We start from the raw sequence: 26,498 nt of genomic DNA, 5'->3' as shown, positions 1-26,498 counted from the left end.
TGCACGCGCTCCGCTGCGGCGGCGCGGGTTTTGCTGGTTCAGATCCCAGGCGCGCACTGACGCACCACTTGTCAAGCCATGCTGCCCCATATAAAGCAGCGTCCCATATAAAGTAGAGGAAGATGGGCACGGATGTTAGCTCAGGGCCAGTCTTCCTCAGCAAAAAGAGGAGGATTGGCATCAGATGTTAGCTCAGTGCTGATCTTCCTCACACACACAAAAAAATTCCTTGATGAATACTGACATCTTACTTCTTCCAAAGAAATTCATTGTATGCCATTTTTTTTTCCTCATTATTTTAAGCAGATTAAGCATTAAGACAAGCTTTTAAAAGAGTCAGATTCATTGTAACTTTTGGACCACCAGAAGAAAAAAAAAACCAGACCAAAAACTAATGATCATTCTACCTTAGAACATGATGCATTTTTTTTCACCTTTTCAGTTTCAGCTTTTAAAAAATACGTTTACCTAGCTCCATCTTCTACTAATTGAATCCAGATCTCTGAGATGAATGTCCTATAGATGATTTTGATGTGCAACCAAAGACTGAATAGATATTGCCAGTGAGGGCATGGAAGGAAAGATGTGTTGATATGTTACTATTATTGGATATAAAAGCACAAAGAAAATAGAAGACTTTCTGAACTTAATGTAGTGGAACAAATTATATACAAATCAATTAGTAAAGCACCAAGGCTTTGATTAATGAGCAAATGCAAAGCAACAGATAATTCGTATGAAAGAAAATTCAAATGACTAATAAACATGTGTAAAGATATTCAGCTTTCTAGTAATGAGAAGTATCAAAATAACAGTTACTGATACACCAGTTTTTGCCTGTCGGGTAAGCTGAAGTTAAGAAACAAAGATTCTTGATGATGTGACTGCCTTAATATTACTGGTAGGAGTATAAATCCATGTAATTTATTTGGAAAGCCATCTGGCAGTATGTATCAAGAGCCTGAACACATTCATGTGTCTTCACCCAGCGATTCTGGCAATAGGAATATATCCTAAAGAAAAATCATAAATACAGGAAATACTTTATGCCTAGAAATATCTAATAAGACATTACTTAAGGTAGTAAAAATTAGAATTAATGTATTTGTCCAACACTAAGGGAATAATTAAGCTAATTGTGACATATCTATATGGTCAAAGGTATATAGCAATTAAAAGTGAGGTTTGTGAATTCTTATAACACAGTGAAGTGCTTATTATAAAGTAAAATTGAAAAGCAGAATACAAAATTACGTATACAAGATGATGAATCATATCTCTAAAATGGTACAAATAAAATGATATATCTGGGTGTTGACATAATTGATGATTTTTATTTATATCTTTCTCTGGTTTCCATAATTTTTATACTGAGAATATATTGCCTTACTGTAAAAGTATTTTTAGAAAAATTTTAAATTGGTGAAGTTTTGTCTTTTATTTCAGTGCTCTTAGAAACCTCTCATTTTGCCTTTTTTCTGATTAGGTTTTTTTTGTGTGTAACTATTATAAAAATGAATGTTTTGCCATGAACATGTATTAAAGGTACCAAAGAATATAACATGAAAATTGTTTCCTCTCTCTGACTCCTTCTACTTTCATTGTCTGGTGAATCCTTCCACAAATATTCTTTATGTATATAAGTATATGTGTACATTTTAACCTACAAATAGAATCACAAATCTCAGTGGTTTACAACCAATATTTCTTGCTTACACATGGCCCTGAGGGCAGAAGGCAGAAGCTCAGGGATGAGGACAGAGCCAAACTACAGACAGATTTAAAGTTTCTGCATGGATGGTGGTGAACTTGATGTTCACTCACATTTCATTGGCTGAAGCAAGTAGCATGGACAAGCCCAAAGTCACTGGAGCAACAATTACCAGACATTTCATTACACTTCTAATATGAAAGAGCAAAAAATAAAATAATAAGTATGATAAAAACATAGGAACTTGGAAGAAGCAAAGACAAATGAAAAGAAAGTCTCAAAGAAACCAAAATGAATTAATATCCTTAGAGATATTGTTAATATTACATTCATTAAACAAGGACAGCACAGAATACCACCAAACAGAAAGAATTAGAGGAAGAAAACTTTGAAACCATAATATAATAGAAATAACAAACCCAGGGGCTGGCCCGGCGGCATAGTGGTCAAGTTCATGCGCTCCACTTCAGTGGCCCAGGATCTGCAGGTTCAGATCCCAGGCGCGGACCTACACACCGCTCATCAAGCTGTGCTGTGGCTGCATCCTATATACAAAATAGAGGAAGATTGGTACAGATGTTAGCTCAGGGACAATCTTCCTTACAAAAAAGCAAAAAAAGAAAGAAATTAAAAACCCAGCAGAAGTTTTTGAAGATGAAGTAGAGGAATTTTCCAAGTAGTAGGAAGATTTGAGGACTAATCTACTGAACAGACCCAACATCCATCTAGTAAAAGAGAGAGAAAATGGAAAAGGAAATTATTAAAGACACAAAACAAGAAAATTTCTCCAAACTGATGGGGCAGGAGGCTTCAGTTTGAAAAGGTACACCATTGAGAGGGACTAATTCAATAAATGTAAAAAATCCCACACTAAAGCACGTCTTTCAATTTTCAGGGATAAAGTGAGGCTCTCAAAGAATTTATACCCTGGGTGAGGGGGTTGGGAGGAAGGCTGGAAGGCTAGCATATTACCTTCAAAGTTCAGGGATCAGAATAGCAGAAGACTTACAAAGAACAGTGGAAACTAGACTGTAATGAAGCCATTCCTGCAAAATTATGAGTGAATCTGATTTTTAACCTAGAATACTATTCTTAGCCAAACTGTGAATTTAAAGAGAGTAAAGTAAAGATATTTTCAGATTTGCAAGGTCATAAAAAATTTAGTTTTTTGTAAAAGATGTAGGAGTGGGAGATGTAGTTTAGCTAAACTTTCTATGCTAAGAAGAAAATAATGTGTAAAATTGAAAAATGAAGACAAGGTATTTAGAAATCACACAGTTCCTACTGGGAGCAATGTGGGGGGTAAGGTAGCGTTGGGCAGGAACCTGCAGCTTAAATATATAAGCCTATAGTGCTGTATGAGTTTTAAGCTACGAGCTATTACTTTGATAGAGGTCAAATTTTAAAAATATTTAAAATCTGTATCATTACAGACTGTGTTCTATGTTCACACTGTATGAAGATTAAAGTCAGTAGCAAAAGAGAAAAAAATCCCTTCTCACATATTTGGAAAAATTATACCTCTGAAAATTAGTCAAAAAAGACTTGTGGAAATTAGAAAATATTTAGAACTGAATAATGCAACGACTACATATCAAAACGTGTGGGATGCAGGTAAAACATTATTCAGAGAGGATATTTAGTTAAGAAGAATGAAAATTAATTAGCTAAGCATCAAGATAAACTTAGACAAAAAGAACAGGTAACTTGAAGAAAGTAGAAGAGAGAAATAAAGATTTAAAAGCAGAAATTAATGAAATAAAAAATGAAGAGAAGAGCAAAAAATATTTAAAACTGGTTTTTAAAATAGGCCAAGAAGATACATAAACCTAGCATGTATAGAAAAAAAAAAGCATAGATTCAATTGTTGGTCTGCATTAGGAAATATATCATTTATTAAATCAAAAAAATTAAAGATACTATATTTATCAAAAGAAGCCAGAATGTATTTGCAAGAATTCACCAGGTAAGAATAGACAGAAACTCTTAGAAGATACGTGTGTGTGTGTGAATGTGTGTTATATATATACATGTATGTGTATATATGTGTGTATGTGTAGTACACGTGTCTATTGAGTGCTTAATCTGTGCCACTGTTTTATGTGCATCACAAATACTAATTTATTTAATCCTTTTTTGAGATAGATTCTATTATCTTTACTCTATAGATAAAGAAACTAAGGCACAAAGATAGTTTAATTAACTTAAATAACTTGCCCAAGGTCAACAGCTAGTAAGTGGCAGAGCCTGGATTTGAACCCAAGTAGTTTAAAGTCTGCACTTCTACGACCACATTGTGCCATCTTTTAATTTTTTAATTAAATATTTAAAAAATGTAATACATGGACATGGTTTGAAATTCAAATGATATATAGTGAAAATTTGTTTGCCATTCTGTCCCTGTCTTCCTCTCTTGGCTCCACTCCTCAGAAGCAACCAGTTTCCTATGTATCCTTTCAAAACTATACCATACTGTAGTAAGCATTTATGAATGTACATACTATTTAAGAACACAGAAGTTAGCATGCCATGCATAATATTCTGCACCCATCTTCTTTTCCCCTTATGTATATTAGAGGTCATTTATTATCAGGGTATAGGAGTTGTATCCTTGTTGATAAGGACTATTTACAGCAGACATGGTAGATTGTGAAGTCATTTCCTAATAAAAGCAGGAACAAGTCAGAGAAGGTTATGACCATTAGTATACTCTAATTCAACAGTTTGGAGAGTTTCAGCTGATATAACAATATAAATAAGTAACTGATATAAATATTAGAATTAAAAAATTATCATATTTGCAAATATGACTTATCAAATTATTAAATATCTATAAATATCTGTTTGAAAATCATTGGCTTTCACATTTTCCCAGGATTCTTTGGGTCAAAAAGTTACCCAGTCATTCTTTGCTTTAAGAATGAAGTCTTTATTTTTTCCAACTTTAATAGGTTGTACAAGTGGTCTGTCTTCTGGTAATGGAGTAAATATTGAAATATATGAGGAGGACATTAGTAACCTTTGTGTTTAGCTTCATTAAACTTAACAGTCATGCCAACTATTATATGGCTAAGTAAAACATCATCTTTTCTGAAATTGGCACCATTCTAGAATAGTGGTTAAGTTACCATAATCATTATAAGGCCTAGTAATCTCAGAATCAGTGGTTAAGGATCCTGTAGAGTGTCATTTATTTGGAGAAACGCTAGAAGATATTAACATTTTGAAGAGTGAAAAACAGGATCATAAGAAATGGTGACAATAAAGGCAATGATCTTTGCTCCCTTTTTGTATAAATTAATGTCTTTAATTTTATAGCATTTAGTAGGCTCACTAAATTTTTATTAAAGTATTTCAAGATCTACTTCAGGTTTTACAACACTTATGCTCTCCTAAGCTTTAAACAAATAAGGTTTTAGGTGGAAGTCCCAATTTTTCAATTGTTTAATTTATAAATGAGTTTATTGTATGGTTTAAAAGGTTTACCACCCCAAACAGATAAATATTGCATACATTGGATATTGAAATAAGGTATCTAATTTGAGGAAGCAGTGTAAATTATGCGTGCAAATTGGTATAAAATTAGACAATCTGGCAGTCCTTCAATATGATGTAAATTTGATAAGTGAAATTTGTCAAGAAGTCCTTTTTCCTCCTGTTCTTGCCGTAAAATTCTACTATATTAATAGTAAGTACTTTTTTGATTAGTATTATATAATGTGACACTAATTAAATTCATTAATGATTTTTTTAAAACTTTATTTTGTTTGGATTTCAGGTAATAACCTTTCCCATTACTTTGTATTTTGTTTAGTACGCCACTTTTTGCAAGTGGTCACTGTTAATATCTTGTTATGGCTTGATGGCCTTGGAGCTTTAAAACTGAGTAAAAGTGTAAGCAGCCCTTCTTATTTAGTTATGAGTTTTAAATCCACTTTTATTCCAAATAGGAAAAGTTGAAAGTAGATTTACCATGGAATATGAGTTATATAGAAGACATCCTAACAGTTGACTTAGTGAAAACGCATTGGCCAGTTCCACTTATGGAATTGTAACATAAAATTCCATCAAATAGTTTTCTTTAAAGGTAGTAGGTTTTTGGGGCCGCCCCAGTGGCATAGCGGTTAAGTTCGTGCTCTCCACTTTGGCGGCCTGGGGTTTGCAGGTTCGGATCCCAGGTGCAGTCCGACGCACCGCTTGTCAAGCCATGCTGTGGTGGCATCCCATATAAAGTAGAGGAAGATGGGCACAGATGTTAGCACAGGACCAATCTTCCTCAGCAAAAAGAGGAGGATTGGCATGGATGTTAGCTCAGGGCTAGTCTTCCTCACACACACACACAAAACAGATAGTGGGTTTTTATAGTCTATAAGTTATTTCTCCTAAACTTTATGAATGTGTATACATCTGCTTTTTAAAAAATCAGTGAATTCCTAAAGAAAACAGTTTTGCCTTATTTATAGTTAAATTCTTTAATATCAATCATTTAGAATTCTTTCAGATTCTTTTACTGTATTCCTATTTACTGTCCCAATAATCAATCCTTCTCTTTAAAAGAAAAAAGTATTCATTGTCTCCTTCAGATGGAATGTCTGATTTTTTTAAAATAACAATCAGAAATGTCTGTTCAATTAAGCTTCAATTGAGTTGTTTTGTTTTTCCCAGCATGATTACTTTTCAAGAATATGGCACTTTCTCTACTGATGACTTTGCTGCCAAGGTCTGAAATTTTCAGTTGAGATTACTTTCAGAACCAGTTTGAGGGGCCAGCCTGGTGGTGCAGCCGTTAAATGCGTGCGCTCCTCTGCGGCGGCCCAGGGTTCACAGGCCCGGATCCCGGGCGTGCACCGACGCACTGCTTGTCAAGCTGTGCTGTGGCGGCCTCCCATATAAAGTAGAGGAAGATGGGCACGATGTTAGCCCAGGGCCAATCTTCACTGGCAAAAAGAGGATTGGCATCAGATGTTAGCTCAGGGCTAAGCTTCCTCACACACACAAAAGAACCAGTTTGAGGCATGTAAGACGCACTTAGTGTTTTATGTAGAAACAGTTTGCGGTTGATCATTCACCTGTTCTGCAGACTTGGACTCTTCATGACTTTTGGACCTTTCAAAAAAGCAAATCAATTTTGGAAGGTGAAAATTTGACTTTGAGAATGTTCAAAAGGATATGTCAGAGAGAGAAAGTCAAGAACATTTTGAACAATGTCAGTGTCATTGCTCTATAGCATTCCAAAATGACAGTTTAAAACATTAGGATATAAAAGTTTTGATATGATTGGCTAATCACTTTCTAGTCATACTATATATTTGATTTTTTAGACTCCTGGGCTCTAGATCCTCTTATAGATAGGCACTTTATAAGGATCAATTACAAAGTCAAAATTTTGGGGGGGTTTTTTGTGACTTGATTTGTAAAATGTAGAATGGGATTATTTTGTCACGCATCTGAATTTAGTAGATGACTGCTAGATAATAATTATCATCTTCTTTCTGTTATGAAAGAATATATACTCACAAAACTTCCCACTTTGTCTAAATTGATTTTGCTCTTACACAACAATGGAATATATATTCAGGTTGCATTTTTATTTGCATTTAATAATTATTGATTAAATGTATTTCTTTAATATTATCAGATTTCAAATGATTGAGGTGACTAAGAGTTTGTTTTATGCCTCTTTGCTGATCAAATCATTGGTCTCCCCTACACTTCCTTACAAAATTATGGAATCAGTTCCATTTGGATTGAAGAGATAGCGTCTTGTCTTAATGATAGAGTAATTGGCATGAAGTAGTCTAAAAGCATCAATTTACTTAGCATAATTGGCAGAGAGCATGAACTTTGGATTAAACAGGCCTAAGTTTTTGTCTCATTCTTGCTACTTACTAATTATGTGACCTTGGGCAAGTTATTTGACTTTTCAGCCTCAGTTTCCTCATCTGAAAAAGTGGAAACAATACCTACTTGCAAGTTGATAAATATTTTTAAAGCACCATGCATAATAGCATGTCATACATTTAATAAATATTTGTTTCCTTTCCTGTTTTTATCTTCATGTGTTGGTAATTTGAGACTAAGTTAATAAAGTCAAAGAACTTTCTAAGCAGTCACCCTAAACGTGACTTTAAGGGTTACTTTAGGATTAGTCTGCCATTTACTTTAATAAATACTGTGTTCTCTCCATTGCCAGGATTATTTGAGACAGGAAAGAATGATTTGAACATTGTAAATAACAACTGAATTAGTGTCTTAAGGATATATTTTTGATAACTTGTACTTAACATCTTCATGAAAGTGGTTTCCATTTATCTTCAATGACAGGTACAGGAACCTTAAAGATAGACTTTGTTGGAGAGCTGAATGACAAAATGAAAGGTTTCTATAGGAGTAAATATACTACTCCTTCTGGAGAGGTGCGCTATGCTGCTGTCACACAGTTTGAGGTATGATATTCTTCTCTAAAATATTATGACCTTAAATTAGACGTTCTCACAAAGGTCTGCTCTATCATTTGTGACTGTTTGAGGTTGGGTGCCTTTGGCCATAGTTATACTCATGAATTTCAGTACCTGAATTGCTTTTATACTGTGTACCTTTTTTAATTAAAATTATCTTCTTAGTATTTGACACTTGTGGCTTTTCCTACTAAATTCATAGTACTGCTGTTGTATAGCATTCCTTTGCTTCTTTGTCCTTTGTTTATCTTATCTTATATGTGCTTTCTTGGATTTTTATTTATCAAGTATGTGCAAGTTATATAGCTTGTTTTGAATTTGCTAATGGTACTTTTAAATGTTAAATATAATTAAATTTGTTCCTGTAAATTTCAGTATGGAAACAGTTGATCGCAGCTATTTTTATGTTTCTGCCCCGTATCTGAATTGTTTGTTTTACATACCTAAAATTTTGGATCTAGTTTACTACTAATTTATCTTACCTGGTGTATCTTCTCTTTCAAGAATTTTATGTTGCCTTCTGTTTCAAAACAACATTTGCCGCAGCTATTTTGGCTTAATTCTGTGCTTAAATGATTCCAGTGCTTATCTCAAGCCCTTTTGAGCACTTCATCCTTGAGTAGTTGGCTGGAGTACATCTCCAAATAATTTTTCTTAAGGGAGAGTTTGTGGGTGGTATATTTCCTGAGTCTTTGCATGTCTGAAAATCTTTCATTTGCCTTTATACATGACCAGTTTTACTAGGTATGTAACAGATTTGTTGGTGGAAAAAAAGAAGAAAGAGCAGCCCCTGACAACCAGAAGTTGTCCTAGCCCTCACAGCTAGTCCATGTTTTTCTCCTGTTGGACATAAACAGTATCATAGAATACCAACCTCAGACAAGGTTACTTTGAGACTGTGATAAAGTAAGACAAAACAAGGGCACTTCATAATTTCATCTAAGCACAGACAAAAGCAAGGTCACTGTGCTATCCACAAAATAACAAACTCCCTCTCTTGGTTAAAATGAGTGACTACTACTACTTTACCAGTTAAAGTTTTGGGCTCACTCTAGTCTGCACCTTCTAGATAAGGCAATTCTCAAGATACCCTCTCATAGAATTGCCTCCACTTTCTGGCACCACCCAATTTAGAGCGAATCCCTTTTTCCTTAAATCCTCCTCCAGATTATCCAACCCAATCCCAAATCATGTAATACGTTCTTTCTTACACTCTTACTGAGATGCCTCATGGTTCCTTTGGTGTGAGTTCTCCCTCCCTTGCTACAATGAGTAATAAACCCATCTTGTTCACCTATAAGAGTAGTACAGTTGGCTTACAGTTTTTCTTTTTCAAAGGTGTATAAATATTGTTCCAAAGTCTTTCACATCTCATTTTGTCAAGGGAAGGAGTCAGAATGTTTCTTCTCCCTTTGTAGGGTAACGTGTTATTTTGTTGTGCTTTGTTTTCCTGGTTGCTTGTTAAATTATTTCTTTGTACCTAAAAATTAAAAATTTTCACCAGATTTCACTTTTCATTAACTTGCACATAGTAATTGGTGAACCCTATTGATGTTTAGAGTCAGATCTTTCTTCAGTGTAGCAAAATTTTCTTCTGTTCCATCTTCATTGTGGTTTCTGTTCTGATGGCTTCTTCAGGAACATCAGTCAATAATAGGTTTAGCTTTAGTTTATCCCTCAAATGTACCTTTGATTGCTTTCATCACTTTGTCCTTTGGATATTTTAGAAACTTTTAAATCTTATCTGTGTTGTTCATTTAATTTCCTCTAGTATAACTTCATTTCTCTACTGCTGCTGCTTCTAATTTAAATTTTTCTGTGCTACCATTTCTTTGCTTATTCTCTTACTTTTCAAATGTCTTATTTGTTCTTTAATAGAATTTATTTAATTTCTTTGAGAGTGCAATCAGCCATCTAACATTTTTCCTTGGAGAAACCCTTTTTCAGAAGTATGTGCTTCCTCTGCCTCTGCATATTTTGTTACGTCCTTGCATGATACGGAATCTTGTCACTGGTTCTATTTTTTAATTTTTTTGTGTTTTATTAAAGTTTCTTTCTTTTATAACTGATATTCTAAGGAACCACTAAATTTTATTTTGCTTTAACAAGTTTTCTCTTTTTTTATTTTTAAAGAAAGAATGAGGTCTCTTTAAGTAGGTCAAGTGGTGACAGTTTTATGTGTAGTATATGGAAATGCCATTAAATGAATGGCCTGTTTGGAATTGATAGAGCATCTGTCTTAATTCCTATTGCTACCATTGCAGATAAAGAAAAAAGCACATCAACGATTCTGAAAATATTTTCATTTTTATTTTTGAACTAAAAGCCAGAGAGGCAACTTATCATATTTTCCTAGTGCTGGATCCTTACAGTGTACTGTTGACCTTCATATGCTCTGTGTTACATGAAGCCATTTACATTAAATTTGAAGTGTTGAAATGTTTTATTAAAAACAAAAATATAGGGGCCGGCCTGGCGGCGCAAGTGGTCAACTGCGCGCATTCTGCTGCGGCGGCCCGGGGTTCGCAGGTTCGGATCCCAGGCGCGCACCAACGCACTGCCTGGCAAGCCATGCTGTGGCAGCATCCCATATAAAGTGGAGGAAGATGGGCACGGATGTTAGCCCAGGGCCAGGCTTCCTCAGCAAAAAAAAAAAAAAAAAAAAAGAGGAGGATTGACGTGGATGTTAGCACAGGGCTGATCTCCTCACCAAAAAAAAAAAAAAAAAAAAAAAAGGATGTTTAAAAAATATATATATATATAATTGTAAATTATTCTAATACTATAAATTGTTAAGGTCTGGAGCAGACCTAGTTCCTGGATAATTGCTAATGTGGCAGTGATAGTAAGCCTTGTGTTTTCTTTGTAGTCGGTGCCTAGCTTGTTGCCTGGCACTGAGTAGAAGGTAAATATTTGAACAAGTGAATGAATGAAAGATAGAAAGAAAGAAATGGCAGTTACTTCACGAAGTAGTCCGTTAGGTTGATTTAGTGATATTTATATATCATATTCTTTTCTTAAGGCTACTGATGCCCGGAGGGCTTTTCCTTGCTGGGATGAGCCTGCCATCAAAGCAACTTTTGATATCTCATTGATTGTTCCTAAAGACAGAGTAGCTTTATCAAACATGGTATGTATGTGTTTGTGAGTATATTTATATTTTGAATAAGATTTGAGCATATTTAGTTTGCCGATTAGATGAGATGGCATGAAACCACCTGGCGCAGTGCTTGGTACATAATAGGAACACAACTGTTAGTTTTCTTGATTTCCAATAAGCCTTCTTTTTCTTAATTGCCTTATCTGTGGATTTTCCCCCCTCATGGGAGAAATTCCTTATAAACTATATTGATAAGATTATCTACTTCTTTTAATTTGGGAACCTAAATAAGCAATGAATTTAGTAAATTTACCTGAAAGAAGTAAGTCTGACTGTCTTATTAAACACTAAAAGATATAGTCCCGTAATTAAGTATATTTAGGTTTTTGGCTGATTGTATTCTTGGAATATGCTCTCTTCAGTGATGTCACTGGTCTCATTCATAAATAGAGTAAGCATTCACCACTTGAAGTGTATTGTCTAGGACTACCTTGTTTAAGACCTAGATAGCCTGTAGCCTATACTATGACTCTAGGGAACTTAGAAAAGCCTACTGCACCTGAAAATAACTGGCCTTTGCCTCCTTTGTTGGTGGAGAGAATTCCGTAGATAGAATGCCATTCTCTTCTCAAATATTCTTAGAGAGGAAGCTAATATATTAAACTGAAATATTCATTTACAATTTAGTGTGAATGAATTTATCAGGTCAATTCTTGAATAAGTCTTCCTTGGAAGAAAGAATTGAGAGAATTTAAGGAAGCAGAACCTGAATAGGAAAAAGAGGGAGAACACCAAAGGGAAATTAGGGACTCCAAAAGTAAAGTGGAGATTTCATCACAAATTTGTTCAGAGCCAGCCTTGGTTCAGAAAATGCTCTAAATCTAGAAATCTGTGCCATTTGAAATGTCAGATTCTACAATTACATTTTATTTATATTAATAATTGTTGTCTCCTGTCCTTATTTCACTTGAAAAGTATTGAGGTCTACTTAAAACATCCTGGTACGGGGGCCGGCCCTGTCATATAGGTTAATTTTGCACACTCCACTTTGGAGGCCCAGGGTTCGCAGGTTCAGATCCCAGGTGAGGGCCTGCTCACTGCTTATCAAGCCATGCTCTGGCAGATGTCCCACATAAAATAGAGGAAAGTGGGCACAGATGTTAGCTCAGTGCCCATCTTCCTCAGCAAAAAGAGGAGGCTTGGCAATGGATGTTAGCTCAGGGCTAGGCTTCCTCACAAAAAAAAAAAAAAACCTCAGTACTTGGCATGTAGTAAGTATTCAAGAAAAGTTGCTTTTTTTCTCTCACAAATACTTTGTAGTTTTAACACTTTAGCCCGCAACTTCTTAGTGTGAATGCTTTATCAGATCACCTTTCTTCTTAATAGGAAATATTTTGACAGCATAAAGCACTGGATGAATTGGAATAGAGAAGTAAGCAATGCTGGAAAGGGGGAAGGAGAGGCAACAAAGCCTACAGTTTCTAGCTAGTGTCTGCTCTAAGCTATTTAATGTAAATCTGTTTAAATTTTCCTTTCTGTTTTTTTTAAAGAATGTAATTGATCGGAAACCGTACCCTGATGATGAAAATGTAGTGGAAGTGAAGTTTGCCCGCACACCTGTCATGTCTACGTATCTGGTGGCATTTGTTGTGGGTGAATATGACTTTGTAGAAACAAGGTCAAAAGATGGTGTGTGTGTCCGTGTTTACACCCCTGTTGGCAAAGCAGAGCAAGGAAAATTTGCGTTAGAGGTAAATGTACTTGAAGAGGATTGTTCCAACAGTCCATAACTCCAGGTTGGGGAATTTACATTTCTGATCAATTATTAGTACAGTTATTTATACTTTAATCTGAAATTTGTTGTGCTACTTTGGTTTTATTTTTAATAGAATTTTATAGCTACCAACCTTGGTGTTGCATTAACATTTTACAAGATCATGATTAGAGGGGCCAGCCCGGTGGCATAGTGGTTAAGTTCACCTGCTCCATTTTGGTGGCCCGGGGTTCATAGATTTGGATCCTGGGTGCGGACCTACACATCTCTTATCAAGCTGTGCTGTGGCAGGCGTCCCATGTATAAAGTAGAGGAGGATGGGCATGGATGTTAGCCCAGGGCCAATCTTCCTCAGCAAAAAGAGGAGGATTGGCAACAGATGTTAGCTCAGGGCTAATCTTCCTCACCAAAAAAAAAAAAAAAAAAGATAGTCATTAGAGTAGAATTTATTTATCCAGAGAGTGGGTGGGAAAATATGTAATTATATTTTTCATACCAAGGTATAAATGGATTAAAGTTTGGCTAACATATACAAAGCTTGGGGCTAAGGCAATCCTTGGAGGTAGGGGCTCCCTGGGGTTGGTTTCTAGTAACTTGAGGTATTTTGGCTTGCAACAGGATTCCTTTGTGGATTTCTATATGAATTACAATAAAGTATTTATCAGATGGTCCTTTTGTTTATACTTTTATAGGTTGCTGCTAAAACCCTGCCTTTTTATAAGGACTACTTCAATGTTCCTTATCCTCTACCTAAAATTGATCTCATTGCTATTGCAGACTTTGCAGCTGGTAAAGTAAATTTCATTTTATTGCTGAATTGTAATAACTTTTTTTGAATTTTGTGATTTTGAGGAAGAAGTATGTATATATATCAATAAATGTTTATATTTATTTTATGAAGGTGCCATGGAGAACTGGGGCCTTGTTACTTATAGGTATGTTAATGATGCGTTACCCTGCCTTATCTTTTCAACCACTGATTTCATAGGAGCTTCTTTCCTAATCACAGTTGAGTAGCTTTATGATCTGCCGTAAATCTTCCTACCTCCCCCTACTTCTGTGCACATTTCAAGAGTGCAGTTGACTACCCTCTGGTGCTACTATCTGAGAGTGTAAGGTTTTAAAGTGAGCATCTGGTGTTAGTAACATTTTTAGATATATTTTTGGCTGAGTTTCTCATTTCAGTGACTTCTCTCCCTCCCAGTAGTTTCATAGTTATTTATCCAACTTGAAGAACCTTCCCTGATTTAATATCTTCTAGCCAAGTTTTTACATGTCTCTCACCACAGTACAAACATGTGGGTTGTATAATTTTTAAAGCAGGGTCTGTAAACAGGCTTTTGCCTTCTGCTTTCGATTGCCTTCCTCAATGAGCTAAATTTTGGGCAGCCTGCTCAGTGTTCTTTTTGGACTGTGGAATGCATGTTCCCCCCACTTGCCGCTCCCCTTCCTTTAGTGGAAGGACTGTCTTCTCTCTCTGTCTAGCACAATAATCTCTAATCCCTTAGACAAAGTTTTTCTAAAATTTCAGGCAGCTGTCCTATCAACAAACTGATAAACTGTGTCAACGTCTTTGATCTTCTGTTCTATGAATTCTATTGGAGTAGTCTTTAATCTTCCTGGAACTTTTCTATCCTGTGTACTCTGAGGATATGTTTTCTTGACATCTCTAAAGCCTAACTTGACCATCTTGTTTACTGTTTGAACCTCCCTCCCCTACTTGTGCATGCCTGCTTTTATCGCAATACTTTTATTATTTAAATTTTTTTTTTTTTTTTTTTTTAAACACAGGGAGACTGCATTGCTTATTGATCCAAAAAACTCCTGTTCTTCATCACGCCAGTGGGTTGCTCTGGTTGTGGGACATGAACTCGCCCATCAATGGTTTGGAAATCTTGTTACTATGGTATTTAATATTTTTAAGTGCTCAAATATATTTATCTTCATCCTGCTGCGCATTATTTTGGCTACATAGTATTTTAGGTTTGGCTGGAAGATTGTGCCAAAAAAATAATTGAATGATAGAAAAACTTCATTCTAAAAGGTCCACTTTGAAAAGTGGTTATCAGAATCTCTCTTGATCAAGAGCATATGGACAATCTTTATTCAACAGAAAACGCTTCCGAAACTGTTCTAGAATTTGCCTGCAAATGGAGGAAGTCACGATACTAATTTGGGTGAAAGAAAGATTCTTCTTAGGTAGAGAGATTCCATGCAGTGAGATTCCAGGTTAACTATAATTTCTTGAGTCCCATGTATTGTGTAGTTCTCTAGCTGAAAAGTAACCTGATAAATAACAAACTGATCTTTGATTAGGTTGAAATGTTTTTAGGGGTCAGTTTTTTCATTGCGTAAAATATTGAGTTGAAATTCCATAGAAATGAAAGCAAAGAAACTGCAGAATAACTGTAAAGTGTACTAAAATTTACAACTGTCACATTGAAATCCTTGTTTATTATAATGTTTACAGTGAATGATCTCTGTCCTTTAGTCTTGATCTTTACCACTTACTCTAAATAAATACTATCTATAGCAGCCAACTGTGTGAGAGCTTGGGAGCACAGGGTTTAATAAGTGAACTAGTGAACGTCTGCAAAGAAAGAAGTGGAGATTCTGGAGCCAGCCAAATTCTCTGATGGCATTTTAGGCTGCTCAAGAGCAGAACCTGACTTGGATGTTAGTTGAGTCCATATGTCACAGAAATAAGCATGAAAGTAAGACATTTAGCAACTATTACATGTCTAAGAGAGTTTCTAAAGAACGTCAGCCCTTGAACGTAAACCCTTTCCTTTTTCCTTTGGATATTTAAAATTTTACTTAGGGATGAAAAAAATTTTTTGAAATATGATTTTATGTGGAAGTAAGTATGTTGGTACCTGTATTCAAATATGTACAGAAATCTTCTTTTTTCCTAATGCAGCAAGTTTGTTGCTACCAAACAATTTTTTTGCTCAGCTTTGAGCAGACTTTATTTTTTATTATTTTATTTTGAAACTACCAGCAGTAAATTTTAGTAGGGGAAATGTGTGCATTCTCGTATTGCTTTTAAACAACTTTTTACTGGATTTGAGTAACTATTCTAGTTATTAGATGTCAGTTGTTTCATTAACTGAAATTCAAGGGCTAAGAGATAGGTTGGAGAATAACTGGCTTTGTACCAGCTTATCTTAGTGGAGGCTGCTAGTTAAGTAACTGCACAAAGCACTTAGACGAATAGCCATTTACCACTTAATATTGAAAATATTTGATCTTTTCAGAATTTTAAAATGCCCTTTTGTTTTTCACCATGGCATTAGTCCTTTACATCTATCTTGGATTCTTTTTTTTTTAAACTTTATTTATTTATTTATCCCCCAAAGCCCCAGTAGATAGTTGTATGTCATAGTTGCACATCCTTCTAGTTGCTGTACGTAGGACGCGGCCTCAGCGTGGCCGGAGAAGCGGTGCGTCGGTGCGCGCCCGGAATCCGAACCCGGGCCGCCGGCAGCGGAGCGCGCGCACTTAACCACCAGGCCACGGGGCTGGCCCTATCTTGGATTCTATATTGCTTTTTTTTTTGCAAGAGATTTAATCAACTTTAATGAAAATTAGATTGACATCTCTTTCTAAAAAGTTGATTTTTTAATTGATATTATCTGTGATCCATTATATTCTTTGTCCACTCCACTATTAATTCTTACTAACAGGTGAGAATTTTATATTCCATAAATGCTTAAACACCATTCATTACTGAACTACTTACTGCCATGATGTTTCTGTTAATTTCACATATTCCTTATATAAGCAGTACTGCTTGTCTTTTTATCTAGAAAGCTTAACTTGTCATTCAACAATGATTTTTCCCAGTCATTATGGAAACAGTTTCTAGTTTTCCTTGTTTGGTCCTGGTAGCTTTCTGATTTCTCTAAGAGAAATCTTTTTTATATGACAACATAGGCTCTTGCCTACATTTATTCACTCACATCCCTTTGTCCTTATAAGGGCTTCCCCGGCTTCTCCTTCCTCCTTTCCTACTTTTGGTAGTAATAAGTTACTTAACAGTGTTGTGAAATGTCCCTCAGGCATGCTAATATCACCAGTTGGCCTTTCTTGGCATCTTTTTTAGGCATCTCTTTTGTTCACAGATGAGTTATTTACTAAGTGTTTTGAATTGAATTTTAGTTCATTAAGTTGTAAGTTTTAGAGTATAGTAGAGGGGACATGTGAGTTTTTCAAATTAGTGGAATGGCAAACATTTTATTTTCTTTACATATTTATATCTTTTGTTTTTAGGAATGGTGGACTCATCTTTGGTTAAATGAAGGCTTTGCGTCATGGATTGAATATCTGTGTGTAGATCACTGCTTCCCAGAATATGATATCTGGACGCAGTTTGTTTCTGCTGATTACACCCGTGCCCAGGAACTCGACGCCTTAGATAACAGCCATCCTATTGAAGTGAGGCATACTTTTCAACCATTGGCTTTTGCTCTCATTTTTAATGAAATAAGTAATTTGTTACAGAGGTACTCAGGACTCTAAAAAGAGAAGAAAATGGCATGGGTGATGTCACTTGTTTTTATAGTTTGTATTTACATTCTTGAAAATCTAGCAAGACTAAGTTCTAATTATGTTTCTTTTTAAGACAGGCAGTATAAAAATTTTATTTTTGTAGAGGCAAGTGCTATGTACTCATAAGCATTCACTAACTACATTTTTATTGAATAGTATGGGAAAATTGTATGTCTTGGGTAATATGCATAGGGGAACATTATGATTCCATTGTTTCAGAGAAAATTCTGAACATATTCTTTTATTGTTGTCATTCTCTGTTTTTGTATATATTTTAATTCTCTTGACTTAGCCTATCCTTATTTCAACCTAGTTTATATGTATAAATTTTGTCTCCAAAGAAATAGACTTATAGTCTACTTTGACTTATTTATCCAGGGTCCTGTATAATTGTAAGCCATTACAATTAGTACGATAAAGCAAATGTTTTTCATGTCTCACTTTCTCCCTCCACGCCCACCCCCATAAACAGATCCATAGTGACTTGCCTTCCAGCAAAGCAGATCAAAGACAGGAACCCAGACCCTGAGAGATGATGGGGATCATGTTATATATTCCACTTTATTAGTATTAGTTACTACACTCTTTTTAAAGATCATCATTATACATTATGAGTGACCTAAAGGCAGAAAAGAACTTTATGAGTTAGAAGGGTTTTCCTAGAAAGCTTTTTATGTAATTCAGTATTACAGGCTATCTGCTTCCTGTCATAACCCTGAATCACACTGTCTGCTAGGTCAGTGTGGGCCATCCTTCTGAAGTTGATGAGATATTTGACGCTATATCATATAGCAAAGGTGCATCTGTCATCCGAATGCTACATGACTACATTGGGGATAAGGTAAAAAAGAATTTTAAAAATCTTCCATTCTTTTGTGGTGAAATCGTTGAGTTTTACGTGGAAAAAACATTTGATTTTATTTATTAAGTAATTTTTCTAGAATATAGAAGGATATTACCCTGCTCTGGCTTGTCTTTATTTCTTTTTATATTGACTATTGTGATCTCTTAGATGAATGATGTGCAAATATGTTTGGAGGTGGGTGGGAGGCTGGTATAAAACCTAAAAAGCAAAAGTAGAAGGCAAAGAGGATGCATTCTTAAATAAAAGACAATGGACATTAGAGGAATGTTTTTCAGTAAATCTGACACTCAAGTAATTTGAGTAAATTATTTGAGTACTAATACGCAAATAGACTATAAATTCTGAGGTCTGACTTTGCTGGATTTTAAAAATTGTGTTTTCTCAGGACTTTAAGAAAGGAATGAACATGTATTTAACGAAGTTCCAACAAAAGAATGCTGCCACAGGTAATCTTTAAGATTGAGATAGAAATGGAGAGAGTGTTGGCACTCTATCCAGAGTGAGACATTTTATTTTTTTCTGAATGCTTAACTTTTCATGTGATGGTTAGGAAATAAAGTTGACTCATTTGAAGCCATATGTAAAGTCATGGATCAGCATGAGTCAGGACCCATTATCCTTTTGGTCATCCTCCAGTAGTCTGCTTTCCATAGCTCAGTGTTTTGCTGCTTTAAAGAGTCTGAAGAGTTCTCTTTACCTTAACAGAGCTTGTTCTTTTTGTTGATTTGTTGGTTTCGTTGCCCTAGATTGACCATTAGCCATTCAAATAGCTGCAGATAACCATTTTTAGGAGTGAACTTGTGGAACTACAGAGGTTCAATGAAGTAAAGTCTTAGGATTTTCTGATGGTCTATAATTTATTGGATATCAGAGTCGAAAGGAAGAATAAAGGTATGGGAGTTGATTGAGTGTGAAAAAGAGCCAGAGTCAGAGTTTTTAATTCTTCAGTGAACAAAAATAGTTTAAAAAACAAGAAGATTTGTGTAATGTCATTAGCGTCTAATTGAACGACAAAAGTTCAGAGAGGCCTAGGGGTGGGTTTTCCTGAGGTTTGTGACCTGTGAATTAAAAATACAATATCTGCCTCTCTGGTCAGGACATGATGTAACCTTGACTCCTCCCTGCCCCCCCTTGTAAATTTCCATCTTAGTTTGTAAAATAGGCATTCTGTTCCTTAAAGCAGGGCTACAGAAAAATGTACTCTTGCAAGTTTTATGAGTCTTTTGCATGCATACGTATAATGTATGAGGAAAAAACCTTATGCTTCTTAAACTCTAATGTACATACAATCACCTGAGGTCTATTAAAATGTTTCTAATTCAGTAGGTCTGGGGTGAGCCCTGAGAGTCTGCATTTCTGACACGGTCCCAGGTGAAGCCATTGCTGATAGTTCACGGGCCTCACTTTGGCCTACCAAAGTGTAACTGGTACAAGGTGTACCGTGTAACTTTTTTGGCTTGTTTTTGTTATAAATGAAAGACATTTCAGTTACCATCCATAGTTTTTGTCCTCTTGCAGCAGTTCCAGTGCCCTCTGTCGATCCCCACTGCCCTTCTCTTCGTTTATACCTCGTGATCTCTCCACTGGAATTCTGCAGTTGCCTACTAACTCACTACTTCTTGCCTTGCCCCACTCTCTTCACTTTCGTCTCTCACTCTGAGGCTAGCTAGGGTTATCTTTCTAAAGTGAATATCTAATTGCATCACCCTCCTGATTAAAAATACTTGAGATGCCACATTCCCTTCACAATAAAGTCTGTACTTCTTTGTAAACCATACAGAGTCTTGAACAGTTCACTCCCTGCCTACTTTTTTAGCCTCACCGCCTGTTACTCCCACACATGTGCATCTGTCTTCAGCTTATTGAACATATTGCTGTCATTGATTCTTTTTTTTATACTTTTCTCTTTGTACATAGAACATTTTTTCTGTCTACCTGGAATCCCCTCTTTACCCCTGTCTACTGAACAACTCTTCTTCAAGATGCAGACCAAAAGTCAACTCCTTTATTTTCTTTGGACTTTCTTTAAGTGCTTTTCCTCTGTTCATGCCCCTGTTATAGTATATATCACATTGTACTGCTGTTTTGCTTACTACCACCAGTGCTGTTTGACAATATGAGTTTTACTTCAATCTCATCAGCATTGAATACTTTTTTACTTCTGTTAATTGAATGGGTATAATGGTTTTAAGTTTGTGAATGATTGTTTAGTAGTGATCTTGAATATGTTTCCATCTGTTTGTTTCTATTTCTTCTTGTTTGAACTTACCTGTTTGTCTTTTATTATAATTTGTAATTTTTTAGTAAATTGGCACAATTAAGAACATATTAGAATATAAGACCAGTTTTTGCAGTTTTCTTAGTGGGGAGGCAAGGGGGACATTGACTTGGCCCAGTGTTTGTTTCCTGAACCTGAAAGAACCAAAGAATTGGTCAGCAATGCAGTGTGACGGGTTATATAAAATTTATGGTTTGTTTAGGAAAATAAAAATGTAAACATTTTAGATTTTCATTGTTTGTGTTTATCTTCTAGAGGACCTCTGGGAAAGTTTAGAAAACGCTAGTGGTAAACCTATAGCAGCTGTGATGAATACCTGGACCAAACAGATGGGATTCCCCCTCATTTATGTGGAAGCAGAACAGGTAAACTTATGAAAAGTCCTTCAATTTGTCTGATATTGTATTAAATGAAATTCAATCAAATTGGCTTTTCTGTACTTTAAGTGTTCTAAGTAATATTTAAACCAGTCCTTGTACTCTTTTCTCAGTGATTTATTATCTCTATACTAAACGGTTTGCCCCCCACTCATTAAAATCATACATGCTTACGGTAGAAAACAAAATGATATCTATTCTCACTGTCCCCAAGCAAAATACTGTAAACTTGTTGATATAATTCTAAAATCACCAAGTAGGGTTTATCCCAGGAATGCAAGATTTGTTTAACATTAAAAAAAAATCAATGTATTGATTCATAATCACTACATTAACAGAATCAAGTTAGAAGAACCACATAATCACCACAATAGATGCAGAAAAAGCATTTGGTAAAATTCAACACCCATTAATAATATCATTCTTTAATTTTTTTTTTTTTTTTTTTTTGTGAGGAAGATGAGCCCTGAGCTAACATCTGTTGCCAAACCTCCTCTTTTTGCTGAGGAAGGTTGGCCCTGGGCTAACATCTGTGCCCATCTTCTTCTACTTTATATGTGGGATGCTGCCTCAGCATGGCTTGATGAGCAGTGTGTAGGTCCACACCCAGGATCCGAACCTGCAAACCCTGGGTTGCCGAAGCAGAGCACAAGAACTTAACCGCTATCCCACCAGGCTGACCCCTTTAATTATTTTTTAATGGTGGTTGGGTGGCAGTGTGATTTTGATTAGAATTGCACTCATATTAGTTTAACTGTTATCTGAATTCAGAGAGTTGTACTTCAAAATGAGTTATCCTCCAGTAGGACTGAGAATTACATATCAACCTTTAATGCATACCAGAAGGTTTATCTTAACTTAGGTTAATTATATGAAATTATGAAATTGTTCTCTTAAATTTCTTTGCCATAGTTTTGTGAGCTGCATAGGGAATTAATTACTGTTCATTTTTAGGGAGGAGGATTCATATCTTTTTTGGTATGTGTTTGTTCTCATGCTTCTGTATTGTCCATAAAGCTAAGTATGTTTTACAAAGACTTTCTCAATATGGCAAAGTTAGTAAATTTGCTTTTCTGTACTTTAAGAATTTGAGGTGATATTTAAACTAGCCCTTGTACTCTCAAAATGCACCCAAATTTACATGGTACATTATAGTGCTTGTAGGTTAACCTTCTAGAGCCGCATCTTAACCTTAAACGTGATTATATTTTATAATAAAGTATACACATTGGAGAATCTCTCAGTTAGATTAGCTGCAAGCATTTGAAAAAGCAATTCGAGGAATGCAATCAATCATATTTGACAGAAAAGAATACCTTTAAGTGTAGTCACCTACCATTGTGAGCATTCTGTTTCTTTCTAGTCTTCTTGCTCCACTTTGGACTAGTCTGTTACAGGAGGTGACAGACTTGACGTTCACACTCTATGTGGACTGACAAATAGTTTTCATTTTACTTATTTTAGGAATAATAACATACAAAGATGATTTGTTTTTGTCACCTCTGGGGATTTCATTCCCTCAAAAACTACCAACACCTCAAAACTATTAAACTATTTAATGATTGCACATAACGCAGACTATTGGGGCATAATTTTTTCTTCAGGCAGAGCACACACACACACACACACACACACACACACACATACACCCCGTAAGGAAGATTAGCCCTGAGCTAACATCTGTTGCCATCCTCCTCTTTTTGCTGAGGAAGATTGGCCCTGGGCTAACATCTGTGCCCATCTTCCTCTACTTTATATGCGGGACACCTGCCACAGCATGGCACAACATGGCGTGATAAAGCAGTGCGTAGGTCTGTGCCTGGGATCCGAACCCACGAACCTCGGGCTGCTGAAGTGGAGCGCAGAAACTTAACCACTACACCACCGGGCTGGCCCCAGAGCACACTTTTAAGAGCATAATAGTTTATCAGAAGAGAGGAGAGTAATACCCCACTTCCTCCCAGTGTTACCCAGACTCAGTTAACTTTTCTTTCAAGCTACTTTCAAGGTCTTACTTTCTTTGCTTGGTTGTTTTTTGTCTACCAGCGCAGCCAAAAACATCTTCCATTTTGTGTTACGGTAAAAAGCCTGTCTATGAATCTTCATTCTTTTAAAAATAGGAGAGTTCTGCAACATATAATATCTTGGTTATGATCTCTCTCTCACTTTATATTCCCTTAATTTAAAAATTTTTGCATTATTTCTGAATCAATTTAAAAGTCACCTTTTAACTTTTTCAAGGAAATCTGTGTGATACATAACTAATCAGTGATGTAGTGTTTAAATTCATTAGTAGTTTCTTTATTGTATCAAAGGGGTACATTGATACAATTGCTTCCTCACTCAAATTTTTTAGTTTTTCAATTCTGTCTCTTGTAGTGAGTTTATCCATAAATGTCGTTGGCCCAATTTTACATTTGATTTAGGTGATCTTAAATCTCTTATAGCTTGTGTTATTTAAAATGTTCTAGGGCATAGTAACAAACGATAAATAAAACAAATGACTGTGTGTTGTTGAAGTATTTTTGAAATTATGTACTTTTCCTTGTTGCTTCTAGCTTTTTTAGTTTTTTGCAGTTTTTCCTCCCATTTTTTTTTGTGTGTTTCATTGCACAGTTCATCTTTTGAAACAAGATGTGTGCTTCTTTCATGTTTATCAATCATTCTGAAAATTTGAATTCTTTTTTTTTTTTTGTGAGGAAGATCAGCCCTGAGCTAACATCCATGCCAATCCTCCTCTTTTTTGCTGAGGAAGACTGGTCCTGAGCTAACATCATTGCCAATCCTCCTCCTTTTATTTTCCCTTTTTTCTCCCCAAAGCCCTAGTAGATAGTTGTATGTCATAGTTGCACATCCTTCTAGTTGCTGTATGTGGGATGCCGCCACAGCATGGCCGGACAAGCGGTGCGTCGGTGTGCACCCAGGATCCAAACTGGGGCCGCCAGTAGTAGAGTGCGTGCACTTAACTGCTAAGCCACAGGGCCAGCCCCCTGAAAATTTGAATTCTGAACATTGAGTCCACATGCTAACCTAATGTTGCCACTTTTTGGAAGTGGAAAAGACTAAAGACATAACCTTCCTCTATAAAAATTAAAATAACTTGCTGTAGTATTATATATTGTTATGTATCCCTTTGAAAACTTTAGTACTTTAAAGTTCTCTTCTGGGTACATATCTCTTGTGAGGGGCCATATTACATAGAACCTGGCCTTTTATTTAGAGTATTGTTATTTTGAGGCCTAAGTGAGAAATCATGACTTTTCTCCTATCCTGTAGTATCATCATCTTCACCACCATTGCATTTTGTGTAGCCATGCGACATTTGGCTGTACCGGTTTTACTTTCTACTTTTTCACAGAAATGTTGCCCCCTCCAAAAAAAAAAGAAAAAAAGTGTTGATACTATTATAGCCTTTGTTTTGCTTCTTTAGGTAGAAGATGACAGATTACTGAGGTTGTCCCAAAGGAAGTTCTGTGCCAGTGGACCATATGTTGGTAAGCAGATGGCTATAAGTGGGAGCTGATCAATGAATTTGGGTAACATACCAATAGTGTTCCAACTAATAGGAAATAATTATCCATTTTTTAAAATTTTTAATAGAATTAAATAAAAACAAGGAAATGGTAATAGAATAAAAATGAAATCTAAAAAATCATAAAAAGAGATTCATGAGGTATTTGATTTTTGAAATTCCATGTCTCTGTGTTATTGGAGGCTGTAATGATAGGAACACCCAAGAAATGGTGTCTCTAGCCTTAATCTCTAAAAGAAGACTTGGTATGCATTTGTGTGGGTGGCTGATTTTTTTTTTTTTGGGGGGGGGGCATAATAAGTAAACAAATAAATAAAGCCCAATGATTATTTTGATTTATTATGTACCCGTCATTGTGCTAAGCACTATAACTGACCCTTATTTTATATTCTCAGCAACCTTATTAGATAGGTGGTATTATTTCCATTTTACAAATGAGGGAGCTAAGGTACAGCTAGGTTAGTTAAATTGCCCAAGGTCACCTATCTAATGAGCTAAAGAGTAGGAATTCAAACAAAACAGTTGGATTCCGTGAGTTTATACCCTTAACTACCACTCAACTCTGCTTTTTCAAGTATTTCTACATGTCATTAGACTCTTTTACCCAGGAAATTAAAGATTAATTGAAAAATCAAAGTTAAACTGTTTTTCTGCACCTTTTTCACTTCCTTTAAAACAGTAGTTCTCAACAGGGGGAGGTGTATATCAGAATCACCAGTGCCTTTTCATGTTCCACCCACCAAAATATGATGCGCTTTACTTGGGATAAGAGATATGGCCTTCCACCCTTAATCTTCCTTAGTATTGAGAATTACTCTTTTAATAAGTATGTCTGAAAAGTCAGATGACAGATTTAGTATCCAACTAAATCTCTAAGTGTCACAGTTGCTATTTTCTACTTCATACCTGCAATCTGCATTGTAGGACTGACAGGTTTTGCAGGTTTTTCTAATACTCTATGACCAATATAGACGGTATTAAAACCTGAAATATCCCAGATTCAGGAGGAAATTTTAATTTGTGGTTTAGCCTGATAGCATAAAGCTATATAACTTATTAAAATAGTTCTGTTAACGTACTGGACAATGACTCTCTTTTGTTTGGCATCTTAATGTAAAGTCTATTTTGCTGTCTGATACCTAAGAGAGTGAATGTATCTGCCTTACAAAAGCTTTGGCTTTTAGATAGGACTCCTTAGTGATTGACTCCAGCAGCTCCCAAGGTGTATCCTGTCTATCACAGAAATAAAAATCAACCCTTTAGTGTTTCAGCACTATATATACCTATTAAGGACTGCACCTTAGAATTTGTTTTTAAATGCTATTTAAGAGCTTTCACCTACTTGAAATTTCTTTTAAAATCATTCTTATCTCTATTGCTCTGTAAATGGAAAACAACAAAGTCATTATATTTGTGATTCTACAAGTGAGTAGACTGTTCTCTCTTTTTTCAGACTGTTGTGATTTTGTTAGTAAATTCTCTTCCTTCTTTGCACTAATATTATTCAGGTTACCTGGAAGACTTCATATACCATTAAAAATGGGCTATTGGCTTAACAGTTAGACTCAAGCCTATGCGTAGGACACCAGCCCTCTCCCACCTTACCCTCCATTTCTTCCAGTGAGAAATTATTTTTCAAGTTTTTTGTTTGTTCTTCTCTTGCTTAAGGAGAAGACTGTCCCCAGTGGATGGTTCCTATCACAATCTCTACTAGTGAAGATCCCAACCATGCCAAACTGAAAATTCTAATGGACAAGCCAGAGATGAATGTGGTTTTGAAAAATGTCAAACCAGACCAGTGGGTGAAGGTGAGTTCAGAAATGGCATGGCCATTTTTATCTTACCTAAATTG

General features: G+C 35.6%; 1 protein-coding gene across 1 annotated transcript in view; it reads left to right on the top strand.

The window, feature by feature from the left end:
- NPEPPS (aminopeptidase puromycin sensitive) overlaps positions 1–26,498 on the top strand; it is an 83,609-nt gene that overhangs the window by 41,127 nt on the left and 15,984 nt on the right. Inside the window, exons 4-15 of the mRNA XM_058560798.1 lie at positions 8,036–8,157; positions 11,192–11,299; positions 12,820–13,020; positions 13,736–13,832; positions 13,945–13,978; positions 14,835–14,949; positions 17,316–17,480; positions 18,331–18,435; positions 18,845–18,905; positions 20,993–21,102; positions 24,545–24,608; positions 26,315–26,454. Of these exons, the coding sequence (XP_058416781.1) occupies positions 8,036–8,157; positions 11,192–11,299; positions 12,820–13,020; positions 13,736–13,832; positions 13,945–13,978; positions 14,835–14,949; positions 17,316–17,480; positions 18,331–18,435; positions 18,845–18,905; positions 20,993–21,102; positions 24,545–24,608; positions 26,315–26,454 (1,322 nt within the window). The remainder of the gene's footprint in view (positions 1–8,035; positions 8,158–11,191; positions 11,300–12,819; positions 13,021–13,735; positions 13,833–13,944; positions 13,979–14,834; positions 14,950–17,315; positions 17,481–18,330; positions 18,436–18,844; positions 18,906–20,992; positions 21,103–24,544; positions 24,609–26,314; positions 26,455–26,498) is intronic.

Source organism: Diceros bicornis, chromosome 18 (genome assembly GCF_020826845.1).
Source record: "Diceros bicornis minor isolate mBicDic1 chromosome 18, mDicBic1.mat.cur, whole genome shotgun sequence".
Lineage (NCBI taxonomy): Eukaryota > Metazoa > Chordata > Mammalia > Perissodactyla > Rhinocerotidae > Diceros > Diceros bicornis.
The sequence above is the reverse complement of the archived record's forward strand: the minus strand, read 5'-3'. Positions and strand labels throughout refer to the sequence as shown.